We start from the raw sequence: 20,963 nt of genomic DNA, 5'->3' as shown, positions 1-20,963 counted from the left end.
GACTTTGGCAAATCTTTCTTTTTCTTTCTCCTTTCTTCTCTCTGTCCTCCCCTTCTATCATCCTTCTCTTCCTTTATCCTTCCCTTCATTCTGTTCTCAGACTTTTAAAATATATAATATTTTACATATTTATGGGGTGATATGTGATATTTTATTGCACACATAGATTATGTACTGATCAAGCTGATCAAGTCAGGGTATTTGGAGTATCCATCACCTTGAGTATTTATAATTTCTATGTAATGAGAACATTTCACATTCTTCTAGCTACTTTGAAATACAGTATACATTGTTGTTAACTATCATCACTCTACTTTACTCTCAAACATCAGTACTTACACCTTCTATCTAACTGTGTTTGTGTTGACCAACGTCTCTCATCCCCCCTTCAACCCACAGACCCTTCCCAGCCTCTGCTGTCAATCACTCTACTTTCATGAGATCCCTTTTTAGTTTCCACATATGAGTGAGAACATGCAAAATTTGTCTTTCTGTGCCTGGCTTATTTCACTTAATGACCTGCAGTTTTATCCATGTTGCTGTAAATGACATGATTTCATTCTTTTCTAAGCCTGAACAGTATCCCACTGTGTATATATACCACATTTTCTTTATCCATTCACCTGTTGACAGACACTTGTAGGTTGACACTCTTGGCTGTTATGAACAGTGCTGCAATAAACTTGGGGGTATCCCTTTGACATATTGATTACTTTTCCTTTGGATAAATATCCAGAAGTGGAATTGCTGGATCACATGGTAGTTCTATTTCCAGTTTTATGAGAAATCTCCATACTGTTTTCCATAGTAGCTATACTGATTTACATGCCTATCAACAAGTTCCCTTTTCTCCACATCCTTACCAGCATCTATTTTTTGTCTTTTTAGTGATAGCCATTCTAACTGGGGTAAGATGATATCTCATTGTGATTTTGGTTTGCATTTCCCTGATGATTAGTGATATTGAGCATTTTTAATATACTTATTGGCCATTTGTATGGCTTATTTTGAGGAATAACTGTTCAAATCATTTACTCACTTTTTAATGGAATTGTTTGTTCTTTTATTTGAGTTGAGTTCCTTTTAGATAGATCCCCTTTCAGAGGAATAGTTTGAAAATAGTTTCTCCCATTCAGCACATTGTCTCTTCATTCTGTTGTTTCTTTTGCTGTGCAGAAGATTTTTAATTCAGTATCGTCCCATTTATCTATTTTTGTTTTTTGTCTGTTTTTTCGAGGTCTCAGCCATAAAATATTTGCCTATACCAAATGTCCTGAAGTGTATTCCCTATATTTTCTTCTAGTAGTTTTTAGTTTTGGGTCTCTAACATTTAAGCTTTAATCCATCTTGAGTTGCTTTTTAAATATTTGGTGAGAGATAGGGATCGAGTTTCTTCTGCATATGGATATCCAATTTTCCCAGTACCATTTATCAAAGAGACTGTCCTTTCTCCAAGGTATATTCTTGGCATCTTTGTTGTATATAGTCGGATTTATTTCTGGATTCTGGATTCTGTTCCATTGGTGTGTGTGTCTGTTTTCATACCAGTACCATGCTATTTTGGTTACTAAAGCTTTGTAATGTGCTTTGAAGTCAGGTAATACGATGCCTCCTGCTTTTATCTTTTTTTTTTTTTTTTTTTTCTCACAATTGCATTGGCTATTTGGATTCTTTTGGTTCCATGCAAATTTTATATTTTTTGTTTCAATTTCCGTGAAAAATGACATTGGTATTTTGATAGAGATTACATTGAATCTGTAGATGGCTTTGGGCAGTATGATTATTTTGATGCTATTAATTCTTCCAGTCTTTGAACATGGGATGTCTTTTTGTTTGTGTCCTATTCAATTTCTTTGGTCAGTGTTTTGTCATTTTCCTTGTAGAGATCTTTCACCTCCTAGGATAAATTTATTCCTAGGTATTTTAATTTTTTGGTAGCTGTTGTAAATGTGATTTCATTCTTTATTTCTTTCTCAGCTTGTTCATTATTGGTGTATAGAAACACTGCTGATTTTTGTATATTGATTTTGTATCCTGCAGCTTCACTGGATTTATCAGTTCTAACAGGTTTTTGGTGAACTCTTCAGATTTTTCTAGGTAGAAGATCATATCTTTAGCAAAGAAGGACAGTTTGACTTCTTTTCCGATTTTGCTGCCTTTTGTTTGTTTATCTTGTCTATTGCTCTGCCTAGGACTTCCAGTACTGTGTCGGATAGGAGTGGTGAAAGTGGGCATCTTGTCTTGTTGCAGTTCTTGGGTGAAGGGATTTCAGCATTTCTCACTTAGTATGATGTTAGCTGTGGATTCGTCATATGTGGCCTTTATTTTGTTGAGGTATATTCCTTCTATCCTTAGTTTTTTTTAAGGTTTTTATCATAAAAGGATGTTGAATTTTACCAAATGCTTTTTCAGCATCTGTTGAATGATCATATGGTTTTGTCCTTTGTTCTGTTGATGTAATGTATCATGTTTATTGATTTGCATATGTTGAGCCATCTTTGAATCCCTGGGATAAGTTCCATTTGATAATGATGTGTTATTTTTCTGATGTGCAGTTGGATTCAGTTTGCTAGTATTTTGTTGAGAATTTGTAAGTCTATATTCATTAGGAATGTTAGCCTGTAAGTTTTCTTTTCCTTTCCTTTTCCTCTTCCCCTTCCCCTTCCCCTTCCCTTTCTTTTCCTTGTTGTTGATGGAGTTTTGCTCTGTCACCCAGGCTGGAGTGTAGTGGTGTGATCTTGGCTCACTGCAACCTCCGCCTTCCAGGTTCAAGCAGTTCTCCTGCCTCAGCCTTCCATGTAGCTGCGAGTACAGACGTGTGCCACCACGCCCAGCTAATTTTTGTATTTTTAATAGAGACGGGGTTTCACCATATTGGCCAGGCCGGTATTGAATTCCTGACCTCATGATCCACCCGCCTCGGCCTCCCAAAGTGTTGGGATTACAGGCGTGAGCCACTGCGCCTGGCCTAGCATATAATTTTCTTTTTTTGTTGCATCCGTGTCTGGTTTTACTGTCAGGATAATGCTGACCTCATTGAGTGAGTTAGGGAGAATCCCTTTCTCTTCATTTTTTTGGAATAGTTTTAGGAGAATTGGTGTTAGTTCTTTAAAAGTTTGGTAGAATTTGGTAGTGAAGCTATCCAGTCTTGGACTTCATTGGGAGACTTTTTATTACTGATTCAATTTCATTTCTTGTTATTGATCTGTTCAGGTATTCTATTTCTTCCTGATTCAATCTAGTAGATTGTATGTGCTTAGGAATTTATCCATTTCCTCTAGGTTTTCTAGGCTATTAGTGTATAGTTGTTCATAATAGACTCTGGTGATCTTTTGTATTTCCATGGTGTCAGTTGTAATGTGTCCTTTTTAATTTCTGATTTTGTTTATTTGTGTCTTCTCTTTCTTGGTTAGTCTAGGAAGTGCTTTATCAAGTTTATCTTGTCAAAAAAAAACAACTTTTTTTGTTTCATTGATCCTGTGTGGGTTTTTCTTTTTTTTTTTTTTTGCTCTGATCTTTATTATTTGTTTCTGCTAATTTTGGGTTTGGTTGGTTTTAGTTTTTCTAGTACCTCGAGGTGCACTGCTAGATTATTTATTTGAAATGATTCTACTTTTTCTGATGTAGGCATTTGTTACTATAAACTTCCATCTTAGCATTGCTTTTGCTGTATTCCATAGGTTTTGGTATGTGTTTCAATTTTCATTTGTTTTCAAGAGTTTTTAAAAGTTTCCTCCTTAATTTCTTTCTTGACTCAGTGGTCAGTCAGGAGCATATTGTTTAATTTTTATGCATTTGTAATTTCCAAAGTTCCTCTTGTTATTGATTTCTAGTTATATTCCACTGTGGTCTGAGAATAGACTTGATATGATTTTGATTTTCAAAAATTTGTTGTTGCTTGTTTTGTGTCCTAACATATGGTCTATCCTGGAGAATGTTCCATGTGCTAATGAGAAGAATATGTATTCTGTAACTGTTGGATGAAATAGTTCTGTAACATCTGCTAGGCTTATTTGGTCTAATGTGCAGTTTCAATCCAATGTTTCTTTGTTAACTTTTTGTCTGGGTGATCCAATGCCAAGAGTGGGGTGTTGAAGTCTTCAACTATTATTGCATTGGCTTCTGGCTTTCCCTTTAGATCTAATAGTACGTGCTCTATCTGGTGCTCTGGTGTTGGGTGCATATATGTTCAGAATTGTTATATCCTCTTGCTGAATTGATTTTTTAACATTATATAATGACCTTCTTTGTCTCTTTTTATAGTTTTTGACATAAAGTCTATTTTAACTGATATAAATAAAGCTACCCCTGCTTGCTTTTGGTGTTCATTCGTGTGGGATATCTTTTCTTTATCCCTTTGCTTTCAGTCTATATGTGTCTTTACAAGTGACATGAGTTACATGTAGGAAATACGTAGTTTCCTTTTCATTGGGGTCTGTTACTAGAGAGTTAGTATTTTTTTAAATTAATTCAGCTAGTCTGTATCTTTTAAGTGGAGGAATCTAATCTGTTTACATTTAATTTTATTAGTGATAGGTAAGGACTTACTCCTGTCATTTTGTTGTTTTGCAGTTGTTTTGTATAGTCTTTGTTTCCTTCTTCCTATCTTGTTTTTTATCGAGGTTTAGTGTGTTTTTTTAGTGATAAGTCTTGATTCTTTTCTCTTTCTCCCTTGTGTATCTGCTGTACCAGTATGTTTTATACTTTTGTGAGTTTTTAAGAGAGTGTTTGTCATCTTTTCACTTCCAGATGTAGGATTTCCTTGAGCATTTCTTGTAAGGCCAGTCTAGTAGTGATGAATTCCTTTAAGTTTTTGCTTGTCTGGGAAAGACTTTATGTCTCCCTCATTTCTGAAGGATAGCTTTCTGAAGGATAGTATAATAATCTTGCCTGCCAATTTTATTCTGCCATCACTTTGAATATTACATCCCCTTTTCTTCTGGTCTGTAAGGTTTTTGTGGAGAATTTTCTGCTAGTCTAATGAAGATTCCTTTTTATGTGACTTGATGCTTTTATCTGGCTGCTTTTATAATTTTATCTTTGTGTTTGATTTTTGACAATTTGACTATAGTGTGCCTGGGGAATAATTTTTTTTGGTTGAATCTATTTGGGGACCTTTAAACTTCCTGGACTTGGATGTCCATATGTCTTTCCAGACTTTTGAAGTTTTTCGCTATTATTTAAGTAGGATTTCTATACCTCTTCACTTATCTGTCATCTCCTTCTATAATTCTCATTATATGAAATTCATTTGCTTAATAGTGTCCCATAAGTCTTGTAGATTTTCTTCACTCTTTTTCCTTCTTATTTCTTTCTTTCTCCCCTCTTGACTAGGCAGTTTCAAGTGACCTGTCTTCATATTTAGAGATTCTTTCTTCTGCTTGATCAAGTCTTCTGTTGAAGCTCTCTGTTGTATTTTAAATGCAATTCATTGAATTCTTCAGCTTCAGGATTTGTTTAGTACTTTCTCATGATTTCTGTCTTTTTGTTGAATTTCTTGTTTAGACCATGAATTCCAGATTTTGTTGAATTGTCTATATGTATTTTCTTGTGTCTCATTGAATTTCCTTAAGATCATTTGGAATTTTTCTTTTTGGCAATTCACTGATTTTCTCTTTGTTGGAGTCTTCTATTCCTAGAAAGTTATTATGTTCCTTTGGTGGTGTCCTATTTCCTTGCTTTTTGATGTTTCCTGTGTCCCTGCATTGATATCTGTACATATGGTAGAAGAATTGCCTTTTCCAGATTTTCTAGCATGGTTTTTGTAGAGAGAGACTTTTACCTGCAGTTGGGTTTTAGTGTGCTGTTTAGGAAGGCTGTAGTGACTGTTTCTGGTTAGGTGCAGTGGTATAGTCTCCATGAACCTTTTTCAGCTGTATTCAGTGTTGGCCTCAGTGGCCCAGGCTATAGAAGTTTGTTACAATGGTGGTGACAGTGTAAGTTGTTAATGTCCTTGGTATCAAGGACTTTTGGGGTCATCCTAGTCTCATTTTCCCTGCAATGGGGACACTTAGCTGAGGGGAATCCCTTTGATGTCAGCTCTGACATGGCCTACAAGCAGCTGCCCTGGTGCTGGGTTCCAGGTGTAGGTGCTTGTAATGGTTGCGGGGCTGGGTTGCAACCCCTGTTGTGGCATGTGGGTCTTGGGGTACAGGTTTGCTTTCTACGGCAGGGTTAGATGTAGGTGGCCCTCAGAGCCAGGATCTGTGACTCTGAGGCACCCTCTAGCAGCTTGGGCCCAGGGGGCCAGATTGTAACTGTGACTCCACCCCAGCGGGCAGGGCAGGGCACAGCACTGGCCGAATTCTGAGGAAGAAGGGGTGCTCTAGGGGCTTGGGCCTAGGGAGCAGGGTGTGGCTGCAGTTCCGGAACCTGAGCCAACAGGGCTTAGTGGCAGCTCCGGTCCCAGGGGATGTGACACTGTGTAACGATGACTCAAGACCCTGGGATGGTGGGGCTTGTGAGTTTCCCAGACTCTGTAAGGCCAGGTGTGGCAGGAGAACGTACCCTAGAATGACAGAGCACACTTGTCATTGGGGTCCTGAGGAGGGTGGGAAGCAGTATATCCATGATTCCACTCTGCAGGGGGAGAGGTGTCTCAGCAGCTCAGACTGGGGTGGGGGCTAGTTCAGCTCCAGGGAAGCAGGCAATTGAGTTGTTTGGCCTGTAAGGTGGGATGTCTGGGTTCAGCTACTTCTGTTTCTCTGGGATGTAGGGCCCTGCCTCAGCTCAGCCCTGGGGTATGCAGCTGCTCCACTCAGCCAGGGCTCTGATTCCCCTTGGGGTGGTTCGTCGCTTCCGCTCGGGCCTGAGGGACGGGACTGTCCTGGGTGGCCCAGGCATCATTTTCCTGGATGCAGAGTGCTGCTTCAACTTGGGTGCCAGGAGGTACCACGGCTCTGAGCAGCCAAGGTATTGTTTTCACCGGAGGCAGTTTATGGCTTGAGCTCCAGCCTGAGGGGGCGAGAGCGGGTAGTGAGTGGTTCCACCTTTGCTTGGCCCCACAGAGAAGGTGTAACAGCTGCCTGCAGCTTGGCTGGGGGATGTGGGGCCACGCGGTGGGGTGGATGGGCAGCAGGTTAGCCTCAGGGGTGAAGGGGAACTGGGGGCTGCTCCCCCAGGAACAAGACACTCCACGGTAGTTCCAGTTCCAGGAGGGCACCGCGAGGGCCATGCGGTTAGGCACAGTGTGGATTCTTTCTCTGGCGGGAGCACCGTGGTGTGACCTCCAGGCAGCTCACTCCACCCTGGGCTTCGTGCCTGTGAGGATGGCAGGGGACCCCAAGGGTGAGGGTGGTGGGTGTCCACGGTGTTGGTGGGGGCTGCTGGGGTCCTCTTTATTACCTCCTCACTGAAGGGAGATATTTTCCTGGCTTCTAGCTGACCCTGGTTAGGGGATGGGGTAGCAGGGTCCCGGCGTTTCCTTATGTTCTTTTTGTGACTATCATGAATTTCTGGGCTCGCCAGGGTTTCCATCCCTCCTCTGATGCACGTTAGCACTCTCCCTCAGTTGTTTCTCTGAACATGTAGTTGTGTGTTCATTGTTCTGGCGGTCTCTGTGCGGGGTGAGTGCTGGGCACTGTGTGTTCATTGTTCTGGCGGTCTCTGTGCGGGGTGAGTGCTGGCACTTCTAGTTGGCTGTCTGGATGATGTTACCCAGATCAGGGACTTTCCATTGTCCTATCTTCCCATTTACTGATTTATTTATTTTTAGTTTTTGCCTCTGTCCCCTCCATTCGGTCTTCACCAAGATTTTAATTTCAGTTATTTTACTTTTTCCGTTTTAGTTTTTCCATTTTGGTTTTCTTTATATGTTGTTTTTTTCTCATTGGTTTCCAGCATAGTTGCTCACTAAAGAAATTTCATGAGGGCCGATTTAAAACCACCATAAATAATATCGGATAATGTGAACATCTGTGTCATCTCCGCTGGTGTCAGGCAGTTTTTTCATTTAAGTTGCCTCATGTGTCTTTAAACTCAAAGTTCAGCCATGACTATTGTAAATGTTCTCCGTCTCAAGTAATGACATTTTTCATGATTAGACCTGAGCTCTGTTATTCTCCTGCCTATGTTATGAGCAGAATTTTGGTACATATCAGCCATTCACAGCCTTTTCATCTGTGTTCCCCTCAAAGGCTGTCACCCTGCTGCTGTATTTTCCTTAGGATGATGTCCTCATGAGGTTGTTCCATTTGGGTTGTGCCCTTGACAGCATTTGTCTCATGGCTAAAGTGGCCTGTTTTATTTTACTCTTTCAGGGGGCTCACATAGCTATCTCTTCACCTTGACTAGTGATTTGATTTGTCCAGAAATTTCCTTATCATTTGTATACTGTGTATCCCAACAGCCTTAGCCACATAAAATAAATCCTTTCCATTCATTTAGCACATATTTACTGAGCCCTTACTGTAAGGTGGTGAACAACACAGCCAATGTTCTGCTTTCATGAAGCTTTCAGCCTAAGGAAGAACACTTATTCCTATTTCATAGAATAATTATTATTGAGAGAACTAAAATAGGTTAATGGGCTTGACAGTGAGTGGGCGATAAGAGACGGCCTCTCTGAGGAGAGAGTATGTAAGCTGAAATTTTATTCTTTTTTGGAATTTCCATTTCTGTTTATATTACACATCTGTTCTTGCATATTTTCTACTTTGCCATTAGAATTTGTTATATATTGAATAGTATTCTCCCCCTCCCCACCCCCCGTTTATATGTTGAGGTTCTGACCCTCAGTCTCTCAGATTGTTAATGTATTTAGAGATAGAGCCTTTTCATTAAAGTAAAATTGGGCCATTAGGGTGGACCCTAGTCCAGTCAGACTGGTGTCTGTATAAGAAGAGAAGATGAAGACACATGGAGAAACCCCAGGGGCCTGTGTGCACAGAGGGACGGCCACATGGAGAGGCAGCAAGAGGGTGGCATCTGCAAGCCAAGGAGGGAGGTCTCAGAGGAAAGCAGGCCGTCTGAGGCTTTGGGTGGACAACCCAAAGCGGGGGCTTTCAAGCGATAGGTAAAGTTAAACATTTTCCGGGTGACAATTGGTTGAGGTTGTCTGAAGACCTAGGATCAACAGAAAGGAATGTTCAGATTAAAGATAAAGGATTGCGGAGACCAAGTTTTATTGTGCAGAGGAAGCCCTTAGATAGCAGACTTTAGAGAGAGCAGGTTGTAAATTGTTTTTCATCAGACCTAAAAGGGTACCTGGCTCTTAGTTGATTATCTCCTGGATCTGCAAAGAAATGAAGGAAAACAAAGTGGGAAGGGGATTCTCTGTAGAATGTGGATTTTTCCCACAAAAAACTTTGCAGGGCAGTTTCAGGGCATGGCAAGGAAATATATTTTGGGGTTAAATATTTTGTCCTTGTCTCATAACGTTATGCCAGAGTCAGACTGAAAAGTAAGTCACAATATACAGGGTCAAATAAAACTCATCTGCTGAGAATCCATGGTTGGTAGGGCATGACTCCCCACACCTCTTAGGTAGGAATCTGGGCAAGATTAAAAAAATCAGAGCTTAGTCCTCAGCATGTGGGAGTTGGAATTGCTGCGCTGAGTGAGATGTGAAAGGAGCAAGACATGTGAAGATTAGGGCAGGAACATTCTGGTTAAGAAAATGGAGAGCAGGCTGGCGCTCCTGGGGCATGGTGCAGATGGATGAGTGATGTGAGGGGAGCGCTGGGAAGCAGCAGGGCTGAATCTGGCGGGGCTTCATCAGCCAGGACGAGGACTTGGGGCTCCATCCTGAGTGCAGTGAGGATCTGTGGGAGAGCAGGGAAGGTATATATTCTGATTTCTGTTTAAAAAGTTTAAAATACAAAAATTAGCTAGGTGTGGTGGCACATGCCTGTAGTCCCAGCTACTCGGGAGGCTGAGGCAAGAGAATCACTTGAACCTGGGAGGCGGAGGTTGCAGTGAGCTGAGATCGTGCCACTGCACTCCAGTCTGGGCAACAGAACCAGACTCTGTCTCAAACAGACAAACAGTTGAATTCTGGCTGCAGCATGGCAGATGGATAGGGGTAGGAAGAGGCAAGAATGCAAGATTAAATAAGCAAAGCACCGAGAAGACTATTACAGTAGTCTGGGGGAAGCAGAATAGCTTAGACTAGGGTGGTGGTTATGGGCTTAGGGCGTGTTGGGAGGTAGAGTTGATAAGATGTGATGTGAGAGGAGAAGAGACAAATCAATAACAATACCTGCATCTTTGGGTGGGTAAATGGTAATGTTGTTTACTGAGATGGGGAAGATGAGGGAGGAGCACAGAGATTCAGGAGTTGGGGGTTGGCCTTGTGAAACCTGAGTTGGCAGTAAATTCTCAAGGGGAGTCGTCCAGGCAGGTTTTTGTGGATATGAAGTCTGGAATTCCAGGGAAAGACTGGGGTTGGAGAAATGGTTTTGAGGGTCACTGGTAGATATATGGGATTTGAAGTCACGGAGTAGACGAAGTCACCTAAGGAGAGTAGAAAGATAAGGAAGCCTAGGACAGAGCCCTGGGCTAGCATCTAAAGGAGAAGTATAAGGAGGAAATGGCGAAGAATGAGTTCTATGGAAGCCAAGAAAAGCCAGAGGAGTCAAGTGAGATGAAAGCTGAACAGTGGCAACATGGAAGACATTGGTGACCTTGAGAGAAGCTGTCTCAGGAGTGAGCAGATGGTAGCATGACTGAAGGGTGAAGGTGAGGTGGGGCGGTAGCAACAACAGACAACTCTTGGAATATTTTTGGGAAGGGAATCAAAAACTGGGGAGAACTGGAGGACAGTTTGGGGTCAAGGAAGATTTTTTTTTTTTTTTTTTTTTTTGCCTTCTTGTTCTTGAAGCTTGGAGGAATGGGCTTGTGTTGCTGCTGGATGACTCCATGTTCCTAGGTGCCCAGGGAGCCTGGGGCATTGCCGAAGATGTGGCTGACATGTTCTGGAATCCATACGTGGTTTGGAGGTGGCCAGGGAGCCCATAGGAGGAGAGAATGTTCAGTGTGTGCCCTGAGAGCTTTGCCACTGTCAGGAAGCACCTGACAGGAACAAGTTTGATTGTATTTGACACATGCTGGCATTACCACAGAAAGTTTTAGCAACAGATAAGAGGGAAAATCTATACTCTCAACTTCTTTTTTCATACTTCCTATTGAAGTTTTCATCTCTGCTCTCAGGCGTGTAATTTCTAAGACGGCTGGTTGTTTTTTAATTGTCTTAAAAAATAGCATCCCATTCTTGTTTAACAGATGATATAGCTTCTTTTACCTCCTTGAGGAAGATATTAACAATAATTTTTTAAAACTTTTCTTCTAGCTGCAGAATCTTTTCTTTGTCCTCCTTTTGTTCCTGTTTAAAATGATAGCCATCTATCTTTTTCTCAGGTGTCTGGCAATGTGTGGTTGTCTGGTCATGTTTAACAGTGGGGTTTATAATGCTGATTGGAAGCTGTGAGCATGTGGGTGGAGCTTCTGAACTTTTCTGCATTGTGAGCTGGTGCATCAATTAATTGGGAACGCATAGGTCAGTATCTTTGACTGTGTTGTCTTGGATTGTTCAGATTGTCCAGAGAAGACTCACCTACCCTTCTTTCTGGAGGGATGAAGGCCTATACACTCTGGAAACAAAGTAGGGATAGAGGGAATGTCTTAGAGCTTGTAGGTATGTGTTTATCTAATCCACGTGTTTTTCAGACAGAACCTCCATCCTCAATTGTGCCTGATATTTCATCTCCAGAGATTCTTTAGAAAATAAATGTCCAGGCCGGGTGGGGTGGTTCACACCTGTAATCCCAGCACTTTGGGAGGCTGGGATGGGCGGATCACCTAAGGTCGGGAGTTCGAGACCAGCCTAGCCAACATGGCGAAACCCCGTCTCTACTAAAAATATAAAAATTAGCCGGGCATGGTGGCAGGTGCCTGTAATCCCAGTTACTCGGGATGCTGAGGCAGAAGAATCACTTGAACAGGGAGGCAGAGGTTGCAGTGAGCTGAGGTTGTGTCACTGCACTCCAGCCTGGGCGACAGGATCTCTCAAGAAAGAAAGAAAGAAAGAGAGAGAGAGAGAGAGAGAGAGAGGGAGGGAGAGAGGGAGGGAGGGAGAAGAGAAAGAAGAGAGAAAGGAGAGAGAGAGAGAGAGAGAGAGAAAGAAAGAAGAAAGAAAGGAAAGAAAGAAAGAAGGAAGGAAGAAAGAAAGAAGAAAGGAAGGAAGGAAGAAAGAAGAAAGGAAGAAAGGAAGGAAGAAAGGAGGGAAGGAGGGAGGGAGGGAGGGAAGGAGGGAAGGTGGGAAGGAGGGAAGGAAGGAAAGAAAGAAAGAGAGAAAAAGAAAGAAAGAAAGAGAAAGAAAGAGAGAAAGAGAGAAAGGAAGAAAGGCAGAAAGAGAAAGGAAGAAAGAGAAAGGTCCAGTCTCTCCTAGGGAAGGGGCATTTGTCCAGAGGCAGGGAGTAGGGGAGAGGGGTCCGAGGATCTAATTTCTTCTTCTTATTTTTATTTTAAAAATTTTTGAGATGCAGTCTTACTCTGTCGCCTGGGCTGGAGTGCAATGGTGTGATCCCAGCTCATTGCAACCTCTGCCTCTGGGGTTCAAGTGATTCTCCTGCCTCAGCCTCCCAAGTAGCTGGGACTACAGGCACGTGCCACCACACCCAGCTAATTTTTGTATTTTTAGTAGAGACAGGGTTTCACCATGTTTTTCAGGCTGGTCTCGAACTCCTGACCTTAGGTTGGTAAACCTTGGCCTCGCAAAGTGCTGGGATTACAGGCGGGAGCCACCATGCCTGGCCACCTTCTTATTTTTAATATAAAGCCAGATTTGTTATAATTTACATAGAACAAAATTCACTTGTTAGTAGACAGTTCTGTGAGTTGTGACATACAACTGTCTCAGCATATAACTCATATGTTGAGTTACATGGTAAGTATGTGTTTAAATGTATAGGAAATTGCCGAATTGTTTTCTCAGGTGGTTGTACCATTTTATTTTATTTTATTATTTTATTTTTATTATTTTATTTTATATTTTTTATTTTTGAGACAGAGTCTTGCTCTGTTGCCCAGGCTGGAGTGCAGTGGCACGATCTCAGCTCACTGCAACCTCCACCTCCCGAATTCAAGTGATTCTCCTGCCTCAGCCTCCCAAGTAGCTGGGATTATAGGCATGCACCACCACGCCCAGCTAATTTTTGTATTTTTAGTAAAGATGGGGTTTCCCCGTGTAGGCCAGGCTGGTCTCAAGCTCCTGATCTCAGGTGATCTGCCCGCCTCGGCCTCCCAAAGTGTTGGGATTACAGGCGTAAGCCACTGTGCCTGGCGTGGCTGCACCATTTTAAATTTTCACCAGTAATCTATGAGCATTCCAGTTGTTCCTCATTCTTGTCAACACTTGGTATTTTCAGGTTTTTATTTTTTAATTTTACCCATTCTGATAGGTGTGGATTTAATTTCCATTTTTCTAGTAGCCATGATGCTGAGCATCTTTTTGTGTGCTTGCCATTTGTGTATCTCCTTTGGTGAAGTGTCTTTTCAAACACTTTGCCTGTTTTTATTGTGCTGTTTTGTTGCTGAGTTTTCAGAGGTGTATGTGTATTCTGGATTCAGGTCCTTTATCAGATACGTATTTTGCAAATGTTTTGTCCTCATCTGGTGGCTTGGCTTTTCATTGTAACTATCTTTTGAAGAGCAGATTTTAAAAATTTTGGTGTGGTTAATACATTTTTTGGTTGTGTGGCTTATGCTTTTGGTTTTGTGTCTAGGAAATCTTTACCTAATTCAAGGTCACAAAGATTTTTCTCCTGTTTTCTTCTGGAAGTTTTAAAATTTGGGGTTTTACATTGAGGTCTGTTATTATTTTTTGTATAATTTTTGTATGTTAGGCAAAGTATAGATTGAAGTTCTTTGTTTTTGCATATGGATGTTCAATTTTTTCCAGTACCATTTTTTGTAAAGGTTATTCTTTCTTGATTGAATTGAATGTATACCTTCGTTGAGAGTTCACAAAGCTGTGGTTCATTTTTGGATCCTCTTAACTTTATTTCACTTATCTCTTTGTCTGTCGCTTGACCAGTACCACACTCTTGATGACTGTAAATGTTGAAATCTGGTACTGTGATTCCTCCAACATTTCTCTTTCTCTAAATTGTTTTGTCTGGCCCAGTTCCTTTGCTTTTCCAGATAAATTTGAGAATCACTTGTTGATTTCTGCTAAAATTTCAACTTGGATTTTGGTTGGCATTGCATTGATTATATAGATGAATTTGGGGAGATCTGACATTTTAACAATATTGAGTCTTCTAGTCCATAAATATGGCATATTCTCTCCATTTATATGTCTGTGGATCCTTATATCTGTGTTTTGTCATTTTTTAGCATAGAAATCTTGCACATAATTTCATGAGATTTATACTTAAGTGTTTCATGTTTTGGTGCTATTATATAATACATGGTAGTTTTTAAAAAGCATTAGATTTTCAATTTTTTATTACAAGTATGTGGATACTTTGTATGTGGAATTTGTATTCTGTGACCTTGCTAAACTCAATTAGTTCTAATAACTTTTTTTGTAGTTTCTTTGGGATTTTCTGTATAGACAGTCATGTCATCTGCAAATAGAGACAGTTTTATTTCTGCCTTTCTAATCAATAAACCTTTTATTTCTTTTTCTTGCCTTACTGCACAGGCTAGGATCTCTACTATGATTTTTGAATAGGGGTGTAGTAGGATATTCTCGCATTGTACTTCATCTTAGGAAAGAAGCATTCAGTCTTCTACCATTAAGTATGATGTTAGCTGTGTGTTTTTTGTAGATGCCCCAATCTAGTTCAGGATGTTCCTTTTTATTCCTGGTTTGCTGAGGGTTTATTATAATAATAATAATATTATTATTATTATGAACAGGTGTTGAATTTTGTCAAAAGACTTTTCTACATTTATTGAAGAGATAATTTTTTTTCATCTTTAGTCCATTGTTATGGTGGGTGACATTGACTGATTTGCAAATAATGAGCCAGCCTTTGATTCCTAGAATACGTATCTATTGGCTGTGAAGTATTATCCTTTTTATATATTGCTGAATGCAATTTGCTATTTTTTTGTGTAGGATTTTTGTGTCTTTGTTTATGAGGGATATTGGTCTGTTCTTTTATTTTAACATCTTTATCTAGTTTTGGTGTCAGTGTAATTCTGGCCTCATAAAAAAAGTTGACTTATTTCCCCCTTTTCTGTTTTCTGGAAGACTTGTTTAAAATTTCTATTATTTCTTTTTTTTTTTTTTTTTTTTTTGAGGCGGAGTCTCGCTCTGTCGCCCGGACTGGAGTGCAGTGGCCGGATCTCAGCTCACTGCAAGCTCCGCCTCCCGGGTTTACGCCATTCTCCTGTCTCAGCCTCCCGAGTAGCTGGGACTACAGGCGCCCGCCACCTCGCCCGGCTAGTTTTTGTATTTTTAGTAGAGACGGGGTTTCACCATGTTAGCCAGGATGGTCTCGATCTCCTGACCTCGTGATCCGCCCGTCTCGGCCTCCCAAAGTGCTGGGATTACAGGCTTGAGCCACCGCGCCCGGCCTATTATTTCTTTTTTAATTGTTTGATAGAATTTGAGAATGAAGCCCTCTGAAATGTTATGCATTGCATGACTGTTTACCTTTAAATAATAATCTGAGCCTCAGGTATAGTGTAAGTACCTTAAAACAGTGTTTTCCCATCTATTAATCATATTTATTTCAGATTCTTTTTCTGAAATTCCTGTATTATTATTCCAGGTTATCTGTGTGTCTGCTTCTGTTGATTGTCACTTGACAATGAGCCTTTTGTTTCCTTTGCCTTCTTTTTTTGTTTGTTTGTTTGTTTTTGAGATGGAGTCTCACTCTGTCACTCAGGCTGGAGTGCAGTGGCACAATCTTGGCTCACTGCAACCTCTTCCTCCTGGGTTCAAGCGATTCTCCTGCCTCAGCCTCCTGAGTAGGTGGGATTACAGGTTTGTGCCACCATACCCAGCTAATTTTTGTATTTTTAATAGAGGTGGCTCACTATGTTGACCAGGCTGGTCTCAAACTCCTGACCTTGTGATCTGCCCGCCTCGGCCTCCCAAAGTGCTGGGATTACAGACATGAGCCACTGCGCCTGGCCTCCGTTGCCTTTTCATTGTAATTTTTGATTTCAGTGTTGGACATTGTGTGGAGGGCTGTAGGCAAGGTCAACAAACGTTTTCTGTAATGGGTGAAATAAGAAATATTTCGAGTTTTGAGGGCCACATGTAGTCCCTGTTGCATATTGTTCTTCTGGTTTTTACTTTTAAAAACTTACCCTTAAAAAATGTAAAACCTGGCAGGGTGCAATGGTTCATGCCTGTAATTCTGGCCCTTTGGGAGACTGAGGTAGGAGGATTGCTTGAGCCCAGGGGTTTGAGACCAGCCTGGGCAATGTGGTGAGACACCATCTCTACAAAAAAAAATACAAAAAATTAACTGGGCGTGGCCACATGTACTGTGGTCCCGCTTTCTTGGGAGGCCGAGGTGGGAGGATGGCTTGAGCCCAGGAGATTGAGACTGCAGTGAGCCATGATCGTACCACAGTACTCCAGCCTGGGAGACAGAGCAAGAACCGGTCTCCAAAAAAAAGAAGAAAAAAAGTAAAGCCATTCTTAGCTTGCAGCCTGTACAGAAACAGGTCATGGGCTACATTTGGCCTCTGGGCCATAGCGTACCCTCTCTGTAGAGGGGAAGGAGGTGGGTAGATAGTGTTATACTCAGGAATGGCCACTCCTCTTGTTCTGCTGGGCTGTCATTGTTGGGGAGTTGAGGTGGGTCTGGGTTTTGTTGTTGTGTATGTACCTTCCATCCCACTGGCTTCAAATTCCTCTAACCTTTCCTTGAGCTTAGGATGAGGGCTCCGTTGCCAAAGCGTCTTCACCCATGGCTTTTGTCCTTGCCTCTGTGTCTGCCTTAGCTGCCCCTTATCTTTGGCAGGTCTCTACTAGAGAAAGTTCCTCTTCCTTCCCCCAAAGTAGGAGGACTCTAACAGTCGGACTTCAGATGGCTCCTAGACCCTCCCCCAGGGCTAGAGCGGATTGCCTTTTAGCTTCCCTGGCCACAGCAGTCTTCCGATTCTGTAGGTGAGGAGCTTCTTGTTAGGGCTTAGTGCTGTGGCAGCTCCCACTGAGAGACTGTTCAGTCTGCTCTTTCAGTCTACGTCTTAAAAGGTTTTTTTCTTTCTTTCTTTCTTTCTTTCTTTTTTTGTAAAGTAAATGTGCTAAGAAAGAGGTGCTGATTTTGAGCCTGGTTCTAATTACAGTACCCAGTCAAGAAGTTGAATTTATAGCATTGTAAAGGCTGCCAGTAGAGAGGAATGGTAAGGAAAGTTGGCTCTACTCTGGTGATGAATTGAAGCTTCCAGTGGGTTGTCTAGCTATTTTTTAGTGGTTGCTACAATGTATGCAAAGCTACCAGATTCTATGACTCCTGGGGCCATTCCCATGGAAAATAAACAATGTGAATTTTATATACCCAGTGACATTGTGTAAACTCAGTGGCCCCTGATGCGTGCTATACGTGTATGTGGCCCCCGAGGGATGTGCTGGAGTTGGAGTGAAAAAGAAGTGATACTAAGTGGACAGAATGCTAGTGTTGACAGAGTCAAACTCTATAAAATAATTGAAGAGATTTGTTCTGAGCCAAATATGAGTGAGGTCCTCAGAACATGTGCCCAAGGTGGTTGGGGTGCAGTTTGGTTTTATACATTTTAGAGAGGTGTGAGACATCAATCAAAAACGTTTAAGAAATACATTGGTTTGGTCCAGAAAAGTGGGACAACTCAAAGTCGGGGGGCGTGGGACTTCCAAGCTGTAGGTGAATTTAAACATTTTCTGATTGGTAAAGACCTGGGATTGATAGAAAGGGAATATTCAGGTTAAGGTAAAGATTGTGAACATCAGAGTTCTTTTGAATTCTTATGGTGGCTGCCTTAGAGACAATAGATGACAAATGTTTCTTATTCAGATCTTAGTTAATCTCTTTAGGATTGGGAGGATCTCAAAGAAAAAGATTTAGCTATGTTAGAGATTCTTTACAAATGCAGATTTTCCCCCACAAAGAACAGCTTTGCAGGGCCATTTCAGAATATGGCAAATAAACGTATTTCGGGGTAAAATATTATTATTTTCTTCCTTGTCTCATAATGTTATGCCAGAGTCAGGTTGGAGAGTCACAATATATAGGGTTAAACAAAACCCATCTGATGAGAATTTATGATTTGTAGGACATGACTCCCCAGACCCCTTAGATAGGAATTTGGGCAAGATGTTAAAAAATCAGAGTTTAGTCCTTACTGGCAAACATAGAAAGCCCTCATCTTTCTAGTTTAGCACTTGAAGATGGTGTGACTGTAGTATTTGAAGATGATGGTTATTAGACTGTTGAGTTTTTTGATGCTGCTTTTATGAGCTAAGCTTTTATATCATTGACTCTGTTTCTAGATTAGCCTGTAGTTTTCTAAACTGTCAAACCTGTTATTCAGAAAGGCCAGGAACCCCTTGAGGGGTAGATTGCAGTAGAAAATTTTATTTTAGGCCGGGCGTGGTGGCTCACGCCTGTAATCCCAGCACTTTGGGAGGCCGAGGAGGGTGGATCACTTGAGGTCAGGAGTTCGAGACCAGCCTGACCAACATGATGAAACTCCATCTCTACTAAAAATACAAAAAGTTAGCGAGGCATGGTGGCACACACCTGTTATCCCAGTTACTTGGGAGGCTAAGGCAGGAGAGTCTCTTGAGCCTGGGAGGCGGAGGTTGCAGTGAGCAGAGATCATGCCGCGGTACTGCAGCCTGGGTGACAGAGCGAGACTCTTGTCTCAAAAAATAAAACAAAAAGAAAAAATAACATTTTATTCTAACCAGAATCATTACCTTCCCCCTAGATCCTGATGCAGAGGTGTGCCTTCATGTACTGAGGCTTGTCCAGTCTGTGGTTCTGGAACCTGAAGTCTTCTCCAAGTCGGCCTCTGAGTTCCGGAGCTCCCTGCCCCTGCAACGCATCCTGGCAATGTCCAAGAGCCGCAACCCCCGCCTGCAAACCGCAGCCCAGGAGCTCCTGGAAGATCTCCACACTGTGCAGCATAATGTGTAGGTGTGCTCGGCCACCAGGGTTTTGGTGAAAATGCCGGTGTCCCTTCTCTTCCCCAGATCCCTCATTTGATACTGCAAAACTGTCACCACGTGCCATGTGTTAGAGTTGGCAAAATGTGATTGACTAGAGATGGACCTGAATTGATATGTATCCCACATAACTTGCCTTGGCAGTGAGAGTACTTGTAGGTGGTTGGTTAAGCTTGCCAAGGAAGAGGCCATGAAAGAACCTGTCCTTCCAGAAAAGCGGTCCATGTCTGTGCTGGCTGGAAGAGGGCTTGCTTAGGGCAGTTTCTTGCTGCTCAAAAGACCATGACCGATAGGTTCACCTATAAAACAGGGAAATTAAATAACCATCTACCCCATTGGTCAGCATTTTCCTGAGATACATTTCTTTGGAAAGCAATTCATTCTGTCTCTAGTAATTATAATCAATCACCCCAAAATGCAAGTTTACTTTTATAACCTTTTGGTGAACCTGCTATTTCGGATGACACTGGACATTTTAGTTCTGTATCTTTTGTGCCTGTTTTATTTTTGAATAAAGAAAGTCAGAAGAGTTATATTACAACCCCTGCTGTCTAAAATCTAAACTTGATACTAGAAAGTTGATCTTTGCGTGTTACTATGTTACTCTTGGTTGGTGGAAAAAAAACTCTCCTTAAACTGTTCCGGATCCTTTGGCTATAAACTTAGAAGTCCTATTTTTCTTATAACAAATAGTGTAAAAACAACTTGTATAATAGATTAGAACACATGCAGTTAGTTGAGATTCCATAAATGAAATGATAGTTCCAGCTCCATTTTTGTGCATGGGTGTGCCTGTATGCCAGGGCCCTGCCGTATCTGTTTTATCTACCTACTGGTTGCCATCCAGCTTGTTTTCTAGGCCATTGGCAGAGAACAAGGGAGAATACACTTCATTTCTCACGGATACCATGATTGGTGAGAGTTGCCGTTTGTATTAGTCTGTTTCACACTGCTATAAAGAAATGCCTGACACTTGGTCATTTATACAGGAATGAGGTTTAATTGACTCACAGTTCACTGTGGCTGGGGAGGTCTCAGGAAACTTACAGTCATGGTTGAAGGGGAAGCAAGGCACCTTCTTCTCAAGGTGGCAGGAAGGAGAATGAATGCAGGAGAACCTACCGAATGTTTATAAAACCATCAGCTCTCTTGAGAACTCACTATCTTGAGAACAGCATGGGGGAAACCGCCCCTGTAATCCAGTCACCTCCACCTGGTCTCTCCCTCGACACATGGGAGTTACGGGGATTATAATTCAGGCTGTGATGTGGGTGGGACACAAAGCCTCACCACGTCACCATTTAAATCAATCCTTAGAGTCACGTTAGTGAACACATTCCCTCTTTTTCCTGGGCCGCTTCCTTTGGTGTGATGCTGAAGGGCTGCTGGGCTCTGGGCATGCTGTAAGAGCAAAACAAATGAAGGTGCACTCCGCCAGTGGCAGCCCCATCTACAAGAATAAGCTGTTTTGTTGCATATGGCATTTAGAGTAACTTCATTTTTCTTTTAAGTAGATTTTTATAGGCAGTGTGCAATTTAAGGCTAAGGCTGAGTGAAGAAGTGTAGAGGAAGGCACAGTTGCTTGTGATTTCACGAGCCAGCATATTGTGGAACACTAGCTCATCTGAGCCAGAGGAATGTTGCAAAAGGCAATTTAAAATTCATGGAGGCAGAAATCGATCCATCTGTGCTGTGTGCTTCTGTAGGTCCTGATTATTGGTGAATAAAATTGAGAATGTTGTGTTTCTATGCTTAATAGCATGGTACTGTCTTCTTTTTGATTGCTATTTATTTAATAAGGTAATGAGGGATGCTGCCTCTAGCACTACAGGACCTTTTCCTGCCAAAGATG

General features: G+C 41.6%; 1 protein-coding gene across 2 annotated transcripts in view; it reads left to right on the top strand.

The window, feature by feature from the left end:
- Nucleotides 1-19,644, top strand: part of HSF2BP (heat shock transcription factor 2 binding protein) — a 116,527-nt gene extending 96,883 nt beyond the window's left edge. For both annotated transcript variants that reach the window (XM_033232617.1, XM_033232618.1), the window contains one exon: nucleotides 18,874-19,644. In XM_033232617.1, coding sequence (XP_033088508.1) covers nucleotides 18,874-19,082 — 209 coding nt within the window. In that variant the 3' untranslated portion in view covers nucleotides 19,083-19,644. The remainder of the gene's footprint in view (nucleotides 1-18,873) is intronic.
- The last annotated feature ends 1,319 nt before the right edge of the window (nucleotides 19,645-20,963 follow it).

This window comes from Trachypithecus francoisi, unplaced genomic scaffold (assembly GCF_009764315.1).
Source record: "Trachypithecus francoisi isolate TF-2019V2 unplaced genomic scaffold, Tfra_2.0 Lachesis_group14, whole genome shotgun sequence".
NCBI lineage: Eukaryota > Metazoa > Chordata > Mammalia > Primates > Cercopithecidae > Trachypithecus > Trachypithecus francoisi.
The sequence above is the reverse complement of the archived record's forward strand: the minus strand, read 5'-3'. Positions and strand labels throughout refer to the sequence as shown.